Here is a 13,844-nt window from a genome sequence, read left to right as displayed (position 1 = left end):
CACAGTGACACATGCACATACTGTCTAATGAATTATGAGCACTCCAGAGACCACACAGAGTATACTAGAAGGTATCTGTAGGATCTTGTTCTCGTTTATTTTTTTTTCTTACTTTAGCAGGGAGTAGAGTCCAAGGGAAGCTCTCACTCTGCTGCCTAGGCTGCTTGGAGACCCTTTGGTACACAACGCTGCTTCGAATTTTCAGTGATGCTCTTGTTTCTGCAACCTGAATACTGGATTACAGGGGTGAGCTGCAATCCACAACCAGCCTCCATTTTTTTTTTTTTTTAATGTTTATCAGTTCTTACACTATAATCCAAGCTGGCCTCCAACAACTTGTGGCAATCCTGCTGTCTTGTGATATAGGCATAAACTACCAGGCCAACAGTTAGTATCCCACCCCTACCCCGTTAAGTAGGAGCACAGGCCCATGCCCCATGTCTAGCCTCTGCAGTATTTTACAAAGGACATAGGTATGTTCAAGGGCCCTAGAACTAGATCCCTCCAGATGCTAATGGACAAAGTGACCCAGTGGTGCTGAGTTTTCGATTTTATCAGCCAGGTTTTCATAAACTGGGACCCACATGAATTAACTGAGCTGTAAATTCACAAAGACAGCGGGGGTTTTCAGGCCTCTTTCTCCAGCTTTCTCCTCCCCCGTGAAATGTTAAGACAACCATGTTCAGAAGGTCTGTGGGGGGGGGGAGTCTGTGCAAGAGCGTATGTCTGCACAATTGTGTGTGCATGGCTGTGCTTGCATGTGTGCACGTGCGTGTGCACGCATCTATATGGCGACATGGGGGGGTTGCTACAGAGTGACGTGGGGTTCTAGACCCTTCCGCTTTCCTAAAGTCAACATGGGGGACAGAGGACAGGTGTAGACAGCTCGCCCCCAAACCTTGGCCGAGCAAAAGTGTGTTCCTGGTGATGCTGCCCTCTCCCTGCTAACACTGATTGTTTCAGTACACTCACTGTTATAACTGAAATATGTTTATTTATTTTAAAGGACAGCTTGAATAGAGGGTGCAAACGGAAAGGTGGCCCCCTGGCAGGAACAGAAGGGATGAGCACAGTCACCCCCAGGAGCAGGTGCCCCTGGCGCAGCTGGGGCAGCCGGCTACAGGCTGTCTGGGCATGGAGGGGAAGTCACTGGTGATGGGGGCAGAGGTCAAGGACCGGTGAGCACCAAGAGAGCCTTCCTATGTGATGAGAGGTGACAGCTCCTCTGGGCATCTCGGGTGTCCTCTCCAGGTTCCAGGCCTGGTCCTTGACCTCACGTCCATGTCTATGCCAACTCACATGCCTCGATCAATATGTCCTTGTCCTAACACTGAGGCTAAGGCCTGGGACACAATGTAATAGAACTGGGACACAATGTTTTAGAACTGAGGAAAAAGCTCACAGGACGGTGAGGCCTGGCAGGGCCACACCGAGTCCCCCTCAGGAAGGCTACCCTGACCTCAGCGTCCTACCTAGCTGCATCTCCACTGCACAGCGCCTGCCACCTGGTAGCCACGTGGCCCCGGCTGGTGTGCCCGTGCCCTATGCCCACTGCAGCCCAGGCCCCAGTCAGAAATATCATGCTGGCCTAGTATACACGGTCACAGGATTGATCCCTGGCACCCCATAAACCAGAAGCGGCAGTGGTAGAGACACCTGTGGGCACAGCACTCAGAAGTAGAGGCAGGAGGATCAGGCTGTCTTCAGGTACATAACAGATGTGAGGCCAGCTTGAGACACGTGAAATGCTGCCTTAAAAAAGAAGAAAAAAGAAAACTCACTCGAGAGAGATGATGGCTTAAAGTCAAAGCCATACGGTAAGGCTATGAGAAAGGGGCTGAACTTCAGAGCCCAGGAGCAGTCTGTCTGTCAACCCAGAGGCCCCTAGGCCTGACACGGCTTGGCTGAGGAAGGCCTAGGATCCCAGCAGAGCTGGAGGGAGACAGGATGGCTGGGCTGAGGCACAGGCAAGAATGGGCAGGCAGTGCCAGACCCTCAGCTGTGGCAGCATGAATCACCTCAATAGGAAGCAAAGAAAAGGGAGTGAGCCCAAACGTCCTTGGCAATTCCTTTAGTGCTCGGATGTCCATGGAACAGGATAAGGTGGCTTCCTGTGTCTGTGCACAGCCCGGCAGGGTGGAGACGCTGGGCTCGAGCCAGGATGCCTGGGGTCAGGGGGCAAGGGTGGGGCGGGCTGGGAGCTGGCCAGGGTCTCCAGTTACTTCAGGGAGTCCAGGTAGTTGCAGACCTGGGAGAACACAGTATCCACGGTGCCTTCAGCATTGACCTGCGGGGATACAGATGATGAGGGCAGAGATGCCATGGCAGGATCCACACACAGCCCCACTCCAATAGCGACTCACTGAACTAGGGGAGAAGGAGAAAGGGAAGCAGAGGGAGAGGCTGGCCTAAGCGCCTCTCATAAGAACCCCACCTTGCGCACAATGCCGCGCTTCTCGTAGAAGGAAATGACAGGTTCCGTGGCCTGGTAGTAGGTCTCCAGCCTCTTCTTGATGGTCTCCTCATTGTCGTCCACGCGGCCACTGGTCTCCCCTCGCTTCAGGAGTCGTTGGGTCATGGTGTCGGCGCCTGCGTCCACATACAGTAGCAGTGTGGGCTGTCCAATCTGTGTAGGGAGGACGTTGTACACTGGGACCCGTTCCTGCTTCCAACTCGGAAGCCCCACACGAGACCCACTTAGAACGTCAATCTTTTCCCTAAGGCAGCTAGAGGGCCTTCCTAAAAACAACTACCCATCACTTTACTGTTCACACCTCTTCCACAGCTTCCTAGAGCCTCCAAGAGAAAGCCCAACGTCCTTGCCATAGGTAAAGCACCCTGCTCCTCCCTCCTTCCTTTTGATCACACTTGCCTATGCTTTTATCTGTCTTCATCCCGTGCCAAGCCAGCACAGGTCCCTCTGCTGTGGGACCTGTCTCTTTGCCACATCTGAGACTGGCTGAGCCTGAGCTAGAATCTCATCCCCCCAGGCAGTCTTCTCAGATGTGACCCTGACTATTCCTGGTCCCTTGGTCTCCTCTCCCCTTGACAGATTAGGTATTTTCCTAGTGACCCCCCACTTCCCTCAGCCAAGACGGGAGCTGACGACTGGATAAGGCCTGACTGACAGAAACCAGAGCAGGGACAGGGTGAAGACTTTTAGGAAATTTGAATGATGTCACTGTCACTGGTATCAGTCACTCATCACAAAGATAGCTTGGAGCCGTGTGAAGGAATAAGGCCTGGCAGCCCTGGATCTCAGTTCAGCCTCCAGTACCTCTCCAGTGTCCCTTGCCCAGGCTGGGCCTTGTTCTGAAGCTGGCAATGGCACCCCACTCCTCAGAGCAGGGAGCCGGCTTCTCCCCACCAGCTCTCCAGGCCAGGCACCAGTTAGGCTGGGTTTGTGAGGGAAGGAGGAGGATGCTTGGCCTTCCTAGGACGAGGGAGGGAAAGCCACCTTTCTCTGGATAGCCTTGGGCCTGGGTTAGGACTTCTTTTTTTTTTTTTAATCTTTATTTATTTATTTACTATGTATACAATATTCTGTCTGTGTGTATGTCTGCAGGCCAGAAGAGGGCAGCAGACCTCATTACAGATGGTTGTGAGCCACCATGTGGTTGCTGGGAATTGAACTCAGAACCTTTGGAAGAGCAGGCAATGCTCTTAATCACTGAGACATCTCTCCAGCCCCGGGTTAGGACTTCTTTACAGCCTCGGAGTCCAGCTGAGTCAGTCTCCAGAGGTTCTAAGTGGCTGTTACCCAGACTGCCACACACAGTTCCTCAACTGCTTCTGTCCAGCCAAGTGCCCTTCTGAGTCTGGGGTCTGTCTCCTGGGTGGTTGAGGGTTTAGGGTAACAAGCATCAACTACTTTAAGGGAGGAGTGATCACGTGACCTGCTGACCTTGGACAATTTACCAGGTTCTTCTCTTACAGAAGATTGTGGGTGACAAAGGTCAGGTCAAGGCTGTCACCCCTTGTCCATCAGTCATCAGGTGCCCAGACACTCTGAGTTCCCAGGACCAAACAGAGCAGACTTTGGGTGGAGGTGGTGGGGCTATGGTAACAGCTAAATCTCTGGGTAGTTCATCCCTGGCTAGAGCCTCAGTTTCCCAATCTGGAAATGGGCATCTAGCTTGAGGAGTGGGCCTTGGACACTGCCCACCCCAAAGCAGCATTTTAGCTAGCAGGACAAGCCTCGTTTAGGTCCACCCCTCCTTTAGTACAGTTCTGGCACCCCCTAGTGTCAGGATATGAGAACTTCAGTTATTTGGATACCAGAGGACGCCACCAAGCCCTGGGTGAAATCTATAGTCTCTCGCAATAATAGCACTGATAGGCTATTATCATAACAGGACTGATAGGCACTTTTATTTGCTGGATGTGGCCCTGAGGGTTGCAGGTGACATCACACGACTGGGGAAATGGGGAAAGACAAGGGTTGCTACAGGCTCCGCGGCCTCAAGGAAAGCTAGACTAACCCCATTTTACATATTGGCAAGTTAAGGCAGAACAAGGCAAGCATTTTCTTGAGGTCTTTAAGACTCTTAGAGCCGCCGGGCGGTGGTGGCACACGCCTTTAATCCCAGCACTTGGGAGGCAGAGGCAGGCGGATCTCTGTGAGTTCGAGACCAGCCTGGTCTACAAGAGCTAGTGCCAGGACAGGCTCCAAAACCACAGAGAAACCCTGTCTCGAAAAACAAAAAAAAAAAAAAAAGACTCTTAGAGCCGTGCGGTGGTGGCTCACGCCTTTAATCCCAGCACTCGGGAGGCAGAGGCAGGCGGATCTCTGTGAGTTCAAGGCCAGCCTGGTCTACAAGAGCTAGTTCCAGGACAGGAACCAAAGCTACAGAGAAACCCTGTCTAGAAAAACTAAAAAAAAAAAAAAAAAAAAAAAAAAAAAAGACTCTTAGAGGTTGCAACATACAGCATACAGTCCCCTGTTCTGGCTGTGCCTTACAGAGGTGGGCAGGAGTGAGAATGGACGTATTCTGCCCCAAGTCCACCAGGATGCCCAGTTAGCCCTCCACCCCACCTTTGTTCCCCCCCACACACATACACATGCACATAGCACCTACAGCCCCACAGTCCCCTGTGTGGCCATATGTGCTGTAAATGTATGCATACATGCATTCATGTACTAGCATATGGATTAACATACGTGCACTCCTAAAGTGCTTGCTACATCCAGAGCACACGTGTGCACGTATGTGCACTGTATGTGTATGCATCCTATGTTGCCTATTGCTTGTGTAGAAATGGGTCATGTGCACAAAGGTCCGTCTGTGCACATGTGTGTTTGGGGGAGGCATCTCACTCTGTAGACCTTCTTTTCCCAATGGACAAAGGCTTGCGGAAACTTAGAACTGTCTGTCATTCTCTGCCTCCTGAGTGCTGGGATTAAAGGTGTGCGCCACCACCGCCCGGCAGAACTGTCATTCTTGATGCCGGCTCTCCCCAGCCAGGTTCCCTGTGGCTGGAAAAGAATATGGGTCCTGTCCCTGGCATTCAAGGTTCCAGTCAGAGTTGAGGATCCTTCTTCCATATCACCCTGACTCCATCTTCTGGTCAACCCGGCCCGGCCAGTACTGCTCCTGACTGTGTGTTTCTGAGGTGACAAGTCCCACAAAGATGAAGTCTCTCAAATCCTCATGCTTTTCCTTGCAGCAGTTATGACAGGTCTCATGTGACCTTCCCCACCCTCCCCCTGCAGCCTAGGTCTCTATTTCCCTCCCTCTTTTCAGCTGCAGTCCAGGTCCTGGCCAACAACCGATCAAGGGCCTCTTACCCGCTGTTCAAACTCTTCTCCCTGCTTCACCTCCCTCGGGTAGCCGTCAATCAAGAAGCCATTGGAAGACTCCACTTTGGCCATCATGGCATCACGAAGCATGTCCAGCACCGTGTCCTGTTGTGCAGCACAGGGGCTCCTGAGCTTTCTCTCCCCACCCCTCTGGGCCTTGGCTCATGTTGGTCCACCCAAGCTGCCCTCATTCCTGGAGCATGCATGAGTCCCAGAAAGCCCCTCTCTCCAGGGTTGGGCTTAAGTGAACCCCTTCTCAGTCAGGAAAAGTACTGAACCTAAGTACTGAACCAGCTCTTGCAGGCTTCCTGTCCCCACCCTAGCCAAGTCCAGGGTCTTGGGACAGATGGGGACACATTTGACTTACGATTCTAAGCATGACACAGAAAGGAGGGATAAAATACAAGTAAAGAAGGGGACCAATGGGTCAGCAGGATGTCTGGATGGGTAAGGGTGTTTGCCACCAAGCCCGATGGCCTGAGTTTGATCCCCAGCACCCACATGGTGGGAGGAGAGAATCAATTCCTTCAAGTTGTCCTCTGACTGCCACATGGGTGCCATGGAACCCAATAAACAACATAACAGAGGGGACCACTCCAGTGTAAAGTTAGGGGGTCTGAGTGCCAACAAAGAAGGTCATTCCAGCCATAAGGGAGTTAGGACAAACAGCCAAGGTACTAGGGATGCAGAGTGGAGGCAGGGTCTTAGTCATTTCTGGAAGCAACTTTTGACCAAGGGCAATGGGGAACCAACTACACAGTCTTCCAAGCTAGAGAGGGACCTGGTCACCCTTGACAGCATATCACAGGCTTTGCTGGCTGACCCCAGGGGCTTAGGCTCAGAACCGCCACCACGCCACTGTCCTCCACCCCAGTCCCCAGCAGGGCCCTTTACCAGTGGCACCAGCTGTCCCTTTTCCATGATGGATGATAGCATCTTGCCCCTCTCCGATCCTGAGCTGACTTCTGCCCGCAGTAGGTCCCCAGTGGAGAGATGGGTGTAGCCATATTTCTCCACAATCTTCTCACACTGGGTGCCCTTTCCTGAGCCAGGCCCACCTGCAAGCACCAACGCATTCAGTAACCCCAAAAAGAAAGCCCCAAGGAAGGACACTGATTGATAGAGTCCCTCAAGACACTGATAGGGTCCCTCAAGACACTGATAGGGTTCCTCAATAAAAGAAGACCAGAAGACCCCACAGGCCTTTAAACCCAGCACTCGGGAGGCAGAGGTAGGCAAATCTCTGTGAGTTTGAGAGCAACCTGGTCTATAGAGGAAGTTCCAGGACAGCCAGGGCTATGCAGAAAGACCCTGTCTCAAAAAAAAAAAAAAAAAAACAGGAAGAACCCCAGTCCCAAACTTCCACAGCGCCTGCTCAGATCCTTCCCGCTTGCCCACCATGTGTTTGTCTACAACTCACCCACCACAAAGATGATCTTGGCTTTCTTCAGTTTCTCTGTGGAGAGAACAGGAGACAGGACTCAGTCAGTGATTGGCTAGACAAGCAGACAGAGGTACCTCGGGGACCCAGGCTTGCACAGAGTGAGCAGGGATGGGCACAGGGTGTTCTGAACCCAGACAAAGCCCAGAGGCTAAGAACTCAGCTAAGAACTCAGAGGAGGTTAAGGGACTGGGACGGTAACCCTGTGGCACCTTCTGGGGGTGCCCCACCCCAGGTATTGGTCACCTCTGGCTTTCCTGTCTCCCTCTTCTTGGGGTTCATTAGATGAACAGCAGCCCATGATCCTGTTCGAGCAGCCGCCTCCCCTCTGCTTCCTGGCTTGGCCCTCCCCCTTGCTGTCCTTCCCAGTAGTAGTAACTTGGGCTGACAACCACAACATATTTTTGCCATAGAGATGGTTGCCAGGGAAGAGGCCTGTGGGCAAATGGGACTCTTACTCAGACAGGGAGGTAAGCAGACTTCCCAGACTGCTTCCTTAGAAGCCACAGCCTGGGGTGGAAGTAGGTGACAGAGTGGAATGAGTGAGTCCCTGGGTCCCCTACCTGATGCTGTGCAAAAGGAGAGGGAAACTGACGTCTACAGAGGGAAGAGCTTACCCAAGGGACCCCTGAACTCAAACTGGAACCCAGGACTTTCTCCCAGGTCTCCTCCCCTTAGGGAGACAGAACTGGGCAGGGACCTCGCCAAGACCAGCCTCTTTGTTCTGTCCCTGACCCAGGAGGAGGTGGAATTCTGTCCCTGACCCAGGAAGCTCAGGCTGCTAGGGAGCCAGAGCCTTGAGGAACTGTCAGGGAATGCCTAAAGCCGAGAGAGGCAGCTGAGGGACAGACTGGCGGCCGCTACTTTTAGACAGTAGCAGCACTCATGTCTGACCAGCTCTGTAAAGGGCCACCCAGGCAGAGGCCCAGGACAGGGGAATGTGCTGCCAGAAACCAGAGCCCACCCTGGCACTCTGCCCGTACCCCGGAGCACAGGAGCAAAGAAGACTCAAGACTTTAGGATCCACCACCACCTGATTGGCGACAGGGACACTGAGTCCCAGCAAGGGCCAGACATGCCCCTGTCCCACCCCACCCCCACCCCCCTGTTGGCAGTTGATACAACTGGAATTGCTGTACAGCGTAGCCCCATGCCCAGCATCCTCCTTCCCCAGAAAAGGGCAGGCTTGACTATAAATATCAGCATAGGTGAGTTCTGGGGCCCTCAAAGAGGCCTTGCATATTAGGCTTAGAGGCCAGACATATCGTGACGGGCCAGAGGAGGACGCCTGGGGCCTCCACCAGCTCTTCCAGACAACCCGTGAGAACTCACACCCCTTGACACACAGACACACTGTAGCCAGGAGAGGGCCTCATACCTTCCATCCTGCTGATTTCAGGGAGCTAGGTCGGCGGCTCTGCAAGACAAGGCACAGGCAGGGGTGAGGGGTTCTCCTCCCACTCCTGACTCAGCTTCCACCAAGCCCCACCCACAGCAGCGGCAGGTAAGTGCCAGGCTCCAACATGCAATTTCCAAACAGAGGCTAAAAGGGAAGACGGAAGCCCAGGAGGCAGAACGACCTTGGAAAAGTCACCTTCCTGCTGGCTTCTACTGCCTCTGTCACCCCTCCAGTGTGTGTCTTGGTCTGTTTGGAGGCACCTGGGTGGAGGTCACAGAGGGGCATGAACAGCACTGTGGAGTGTACAGAAAGAGTCCCTAGTGCATGGGGCCAGGTGCCTTGACAACGCTCCCCGCTCCCTGGGCACGGGAATGTTGGCCCGAGTGTCCTGCTTTCTTGCCTGGGGACAGAACAGGTGGGAAGAAGAGTACTCTAAGACACAGAGACCAGGGACACTCCTGGGGCACGATCCTTTACAGTTTGTTGGTTTTTGTTCTGTTTAAGACGGGGGTCATTCTGTGTAGCATCAAACTAACAGCAACCCTCTTGCCTCCGCCTCCCTAGCACTGGGAGGGACTGCAGGAGTGTTCGCCACACCTGGTTCTTCCTGGTTCCTTTTTGTTTTTTATTTTATATGGATGAGTGTTTTCCTGCATGTATGTAAGCAAACCATGTGCACACAAGTGGATGACATATCTCTTGGAACTAGAGTTACAGGTGGTTGTGAGCTATCTATCATGTGGGTGTTAGAACCAGAACCTGGGTCCTTTGGAAGAGCAGCCAGTGCTCTCAGCTGCTGAGCCAGCTCTCCGGCCCTTTTCCGGTTTTCAAACTGAAGCAGGCCCAAGTCCACCTCACGCGAGGTCCTACCACTCACCCCACAGGGAACTTGCTTCACCATCCCCAGTTTGCCTACCCTTTCTTCACAAATCCCAACCCCTCCAGCCTCAACTGGGCGGTGGTGGTGCACTCCTTTAATCCCAGCACTCTGGAGGCAGAGGCAGGCAGATCTCTGTGAGTTCAAGGCTAGCCTGGTCTTTAAGAGCTAGTTCCAGGACAGGCTCCAAAGCTACAGAGAGAGAAACCCTGTCTCGAAAAACCGAAACAAACAAAAACAAAACAAAAAAACTATTTTCTCATTCCCTACCTGTGGTCTATGTCCCTAGATCATGGCCCGCCTCCACGGAACCTCAGGGTACCACACACACACACACACCGGGCAGATGTATTTTCCTTGGAAAACAATCATGTGACCCTCCTGCTCACAGCCTTCCATGTATTGTCCTCTTGCCTTCCTCAATCAAACCTGAACCTCACCTCTCAACCTAGCTGGCAGGGGCTGGGGCAATCTGGCTGCCCCTCCCCCGCACCTGCCCACCTGCCCACAGGCCTTTGCAGTGTTACATCCAATTCTTGGGGGATGTCTTTCTCCAAAGCTACTGGAGACCTCAGCTTGTCTCACCTACTTCAGGGTGTTCCAAGACTCCACCGCACAATTCCTCAGGTGTTCCCTCTGAACTGCTGGTGGCAGGGCACCCAGCAGAGGGTACCAGACTGTTCTCTTGCACCATGAGCCTTGTTCCTGGCCATGATTGGGCCTGGCAGGAAATGAGCCCTGGACTGGGACCCTCATTCCATCTTACCTGTCATCTGGGGAGGGGACTGAGGCTGGGGAGGAAGGTAGACTAGCTCCAGTCTCTGTCTGGGTTCAAGCTCAGGCCTGGAGCCCCGCACCAGACAAGGACCTTGAGCAACTTTGCACAGATACACGAGCAGACAGCTTCTAGTCCTGCAGACTGTGCAGAAGGGGGCGTGGAGCTGCCAAGCCCCTCAGCAGTTACCCAGGGGAGGAGGAGTGTCCCAGGCTCTGGACAGCCACCAGGATGTCCTAGGAGGCCACTCTACTCCACCTGCCCCACCCCTCCTGGTAACCTAAGCTCCTCTGCCCCACAGACACCTGCCACTTCCTTGATCTAAAATAACTTAGGTCGTGAGGAGGCCTCCAGGAGGCAAGGGGTCCCAGGCAGAGTAAGGTTACAGACTAAGCAATCAGGCCTTATAAGGCTCCCTGGGCCAGGGCCCCAGTGACTCCTAATATGAGCAGAGTTGTCTTCTAGGTAGTTCAGGGAGCAGAGGCCCCATAGGACAACCATCTCTAATCACAAGGCCTCAACAGGCGCTCTCAAGAAGCTGGCGAGCAGATAGGGTTCAAATCACAGTTCCCTCACTCAGCTGTGTGACCTTGGGCAGCCACTGTCCCCTCTCTTGCCAGTCTGCCTGTTACTCAAGTGTCGTGGGTAAGCAGCTGCCCAGAGCTCTGAGTCAGGCTCCAAGGCTCCTTCACAGCCCCTGATGCAGCAGGAGGTGCTGGCAGGGCTCCACCGTCCAGGTCCTCCCAACACTCAAAGTGACATTACAGCTCTAGGAGCACCGAGGCTGCCATTACCCAGGTCCCCAGGTCCTCTGGGGCAGGGACAGAGGCTGTCTGTCCCCCTTTCCTTAGGGCCTCAGTAGGGATCTGCCAAGGGCACAGACCTGAAGCCCCAGAAATGCCAGATAGGACAAAGGGGTCTGTGAGGCTGGGAAGAGTCACACACACACACACACACAGCCACAGGGCACATGCACCCAGAGCTGAAAGAACACACATGCAAAAGCTCAGTCCATAACCATGGATACAAACAACAAACACACAAGACACACAGAACCCAAGGGCAGCCTGACACAAGCACCCCCACCTTCCCACAGGTGATGTCTCCCCACTCCCTCGGTGGAATCCGCACGGGCAGACAATGGAGCAGTCACACACTGACCTGGGGGAGGGTGTAGTGGGCGCTGGGGCCAGTGCGTGCCCTGCCAGTCCTCTCAGCCGCCTGCAAAGGCGACTATTTATAAGGCTGTCAGCGCGCACGCATGGCATGCCGGGAGCCAGCACTCTGGCGAGATGGCAGGGAGAGGGGAGGGAAGAGGGAGGGGGGAAGGAGGAGGGGAGAGGAGGAAGCAGGGACTCTGATGGGGAGCCTCTCAAGAGTGAGCGTCCCCAACAGGCACCCCAGGGACTGAACCTGCTCACAGAAGTCTACTACTCCCCTGTGCCCACATCGCTCCCCACGGACAAGGGTTCTACAGCTGGAGAAACTGATGCTCAGAAGGACGGGTTGTGTGTAAGATCTCATGGAGCTCGTGGCAAAGAGGCAAGTAAGAAGGGAGGGGACCAGGGTATGGACCTTGGGGTTCAAGGGCCACAGTCCTCATGCTCTGAGACCCCCCACCCTGAGACAATTTTGTTGGAAAAGACTCTGAGCTCCTCTGGGACCCCAAAGATCTGGTGGTTAGGTAGATAAGCCAGCCCTGACCCCAAGAAGCTGCCTGCACTGCCCCATAGTTGAGCACTTGAGATACAGACTTTCAGAATGCTCTGTGTATCCAGCTTGGGGGGTGTAAACCATGAGAGAGCGCTCATTGTGAGCACGTGGGTGGAGCAGTAAGCCAGCAGCCGACCAGCTGTGTCCAGGGAACCCAGAGTAGGACCCAGAAGCTACCTGAGGCTCCTGGGTGGGAAGTCGTGTGCTTCTGGAACACTCTGCAGGACAATGGGCACTGAGTGACAGGTACTCAAACAGCAGGACACAGATGAGAGCCCAGGACCCTCAAGGTTCAGAACTCATGTATTTGACAGTCAGCGGCTCCAATGGCGAGATGGGGTGAAACTACAAATTGTCTTGTAAATGCTAGGGAGCCACAGAAGTTTGGGTGTTGCCTTAGCAACAGCAGCAGCACGGATACCAAGATCTAGTTCCAACTCTGCCACCTGTGACATCATCAAGCAACCTCACTTTTGCAGTTGTGGGGGGGCCTCAGTGAGTCAGAGGTACTGTGTTGCTCTGAAAGCCCTCTTAAAAGACCTAGGTGGGTGTGTGCCGTGACACAACTTTTGGGGAAAGCAGATCAATGATGTCATCCAAACTTCTACCAGATCCTACCTCTAGAAACCCATTCAAGCTAACACTTGTGGGAACAGAGTTCATACAGGAAGGCTCTTCATGCCTGCCGGGACTGACTGGGGGCCATGGCACAGCAGGATGCGTGGGGGCTGGGAACCCTGCCATAAGTGAAAAAAAAAGCCACCTTGCTAGGGTAGCAGCCCCTTAGTGCGAGACATAAAACTCACCTGCCCAGGTCTGATCTCACCTGAATAAAAATGATTGTAAGCCGGGCGGTGGTGGCACATGCCTTTAATCCCAGCACTTAGGAGGGAGAGGCAGGTGGATCTCTGTGAGTTCGAGGCCAGCCTGGTCTACAGAGCTAGTTCCAGGACAGGCTCCAAAGCCACAGAGAAACCCTGTCTCGAAAAACAAAAAAGAAAAACAAAAACAACAACAACAAAAAATCCAGCTTGGTCTACAGACAGTCAGGGCTACACAGAGAAACCCTGTGTCCAGGGCTGGAGGAATGGCTCAGTGGTTAAGAGCACTGCCTGCTCTTCCAAAGGTCCTGAGTTCAATTCCCAGCAACCACATGGTGGCTCACAACCATCTGTAAAGAGGTCTGGCACCCTCTTCTGGTCTTCAGGCATACACGCAGAAAGAATATTGTATACATAATAAATAAATAAATAATAAAAAAAAAAGAAAGAAACCCTGTGTCCAAAAATCCAAACAACAAAAAAGTGAAAGCAGTTTAAAACACTGAAAGATATTCTGCCGGGCGGTGGTGCACGCCTTTAATCCCAGCACTAGGGAGGCAGAGACAGGCAGATCTCTGAGTTCGAGACCAGCCTGGTCTACAAGAGCTAGTTCCAGGACAGGCTCCAAAACCACAGAGAAACCCTGTCTCGAAAAACCAAAAAAAAAAAAAAAAAAAGATATTCTGAGGGCTGGGAGGATGGTTCAGCAATTGAGAATGCAGACTGCTGTCCCAGGGACCCAAGTTCAGGCCCAATCCTCCTCTGGATGGTCGGGAAGGCTCACAACAGCCTTTAACCCCAGCTCCTCCCTGTGGCTTCCTTGGCCACCTGCATTCAAATGCACATGCCCACACACTGACATATAATTAAAAGTAAAATTAAACATGTGACTACAGAAAGATGTGAGGTAGATGGTCCTGGGCCGCCACCCTGAGGCTCCCAGCCGGACCAGCTGGGGTTAGTACTGGGAGAAGGGACAGGAGTGGGCATGTCCCAGGTGAACTGGAGGAACACGACC

General features: G+C 53.3%; 1 protein-coding gene across 2 annotated transcripts; it reads right to left on the bottom strand.

The window, feature by feature from the left end:
- Positions 1 to 83: 83 nt before the first annotated feature.
- Positions 84 to 11,564, bottom strand: Ak1 (adenylate kinase 1). Of its 2 annotated transcripts, none has more exons than XM_057755467.1 (7): positions 11,454 to 11,564; positions 8,620 to 8,658; positions 7,221 to 7,256; positions 6,695 to 6,858; positions 5,789 to 5,905; positions 2,435 to 2,626; positions 84 to 2,287 (listed from the first exon to the last, which is right to left on the bottom strand). In XM_057755467.1, exons 2-7 carry the CDS (start codon positions 8,624 to 8,626, stop codon positions 2,219 to 2,221), a joined length of 585 nt encoding a protein of 194 aa, XP_057611450.1. In that variant the 5' UTR covers positions 8,627 to 8,658; positions 11,454 to 11,564; the 3' UTR covers positions 84 to 2,218. The 2 variants fall into 2 exon arrangements, with proteins under 2 accessions (XP_057611450.1, XP_057611451.1); XM_057755468.1 differs by lacking the exon at positions 11,454 to 11,564 and adding an exon at positions 11,379 to 11,401.
- Positions 11,565 to 13,844: the final 2,280 nt, after the last annotated feature.

The sequence above is a fragment of the Chionomys nivalis genome, chromosome 22 (genome assembly GCF_950005125.1).
Source record: "Chionomys nivalis chromosome 22, mChiNiv1.1, whole genome shotgun sequence".
Lineage (NCBI taxonomy): Eukaryota > Metazoa > Chordata > Mammalia > Rodentia > Cricetidae > Chionomys > Chionomys nivalis.
Note: the sequence above shows the minus strand (reverse complement) of the source record. Positions and strands in the feature narration are given on the sequence as shown.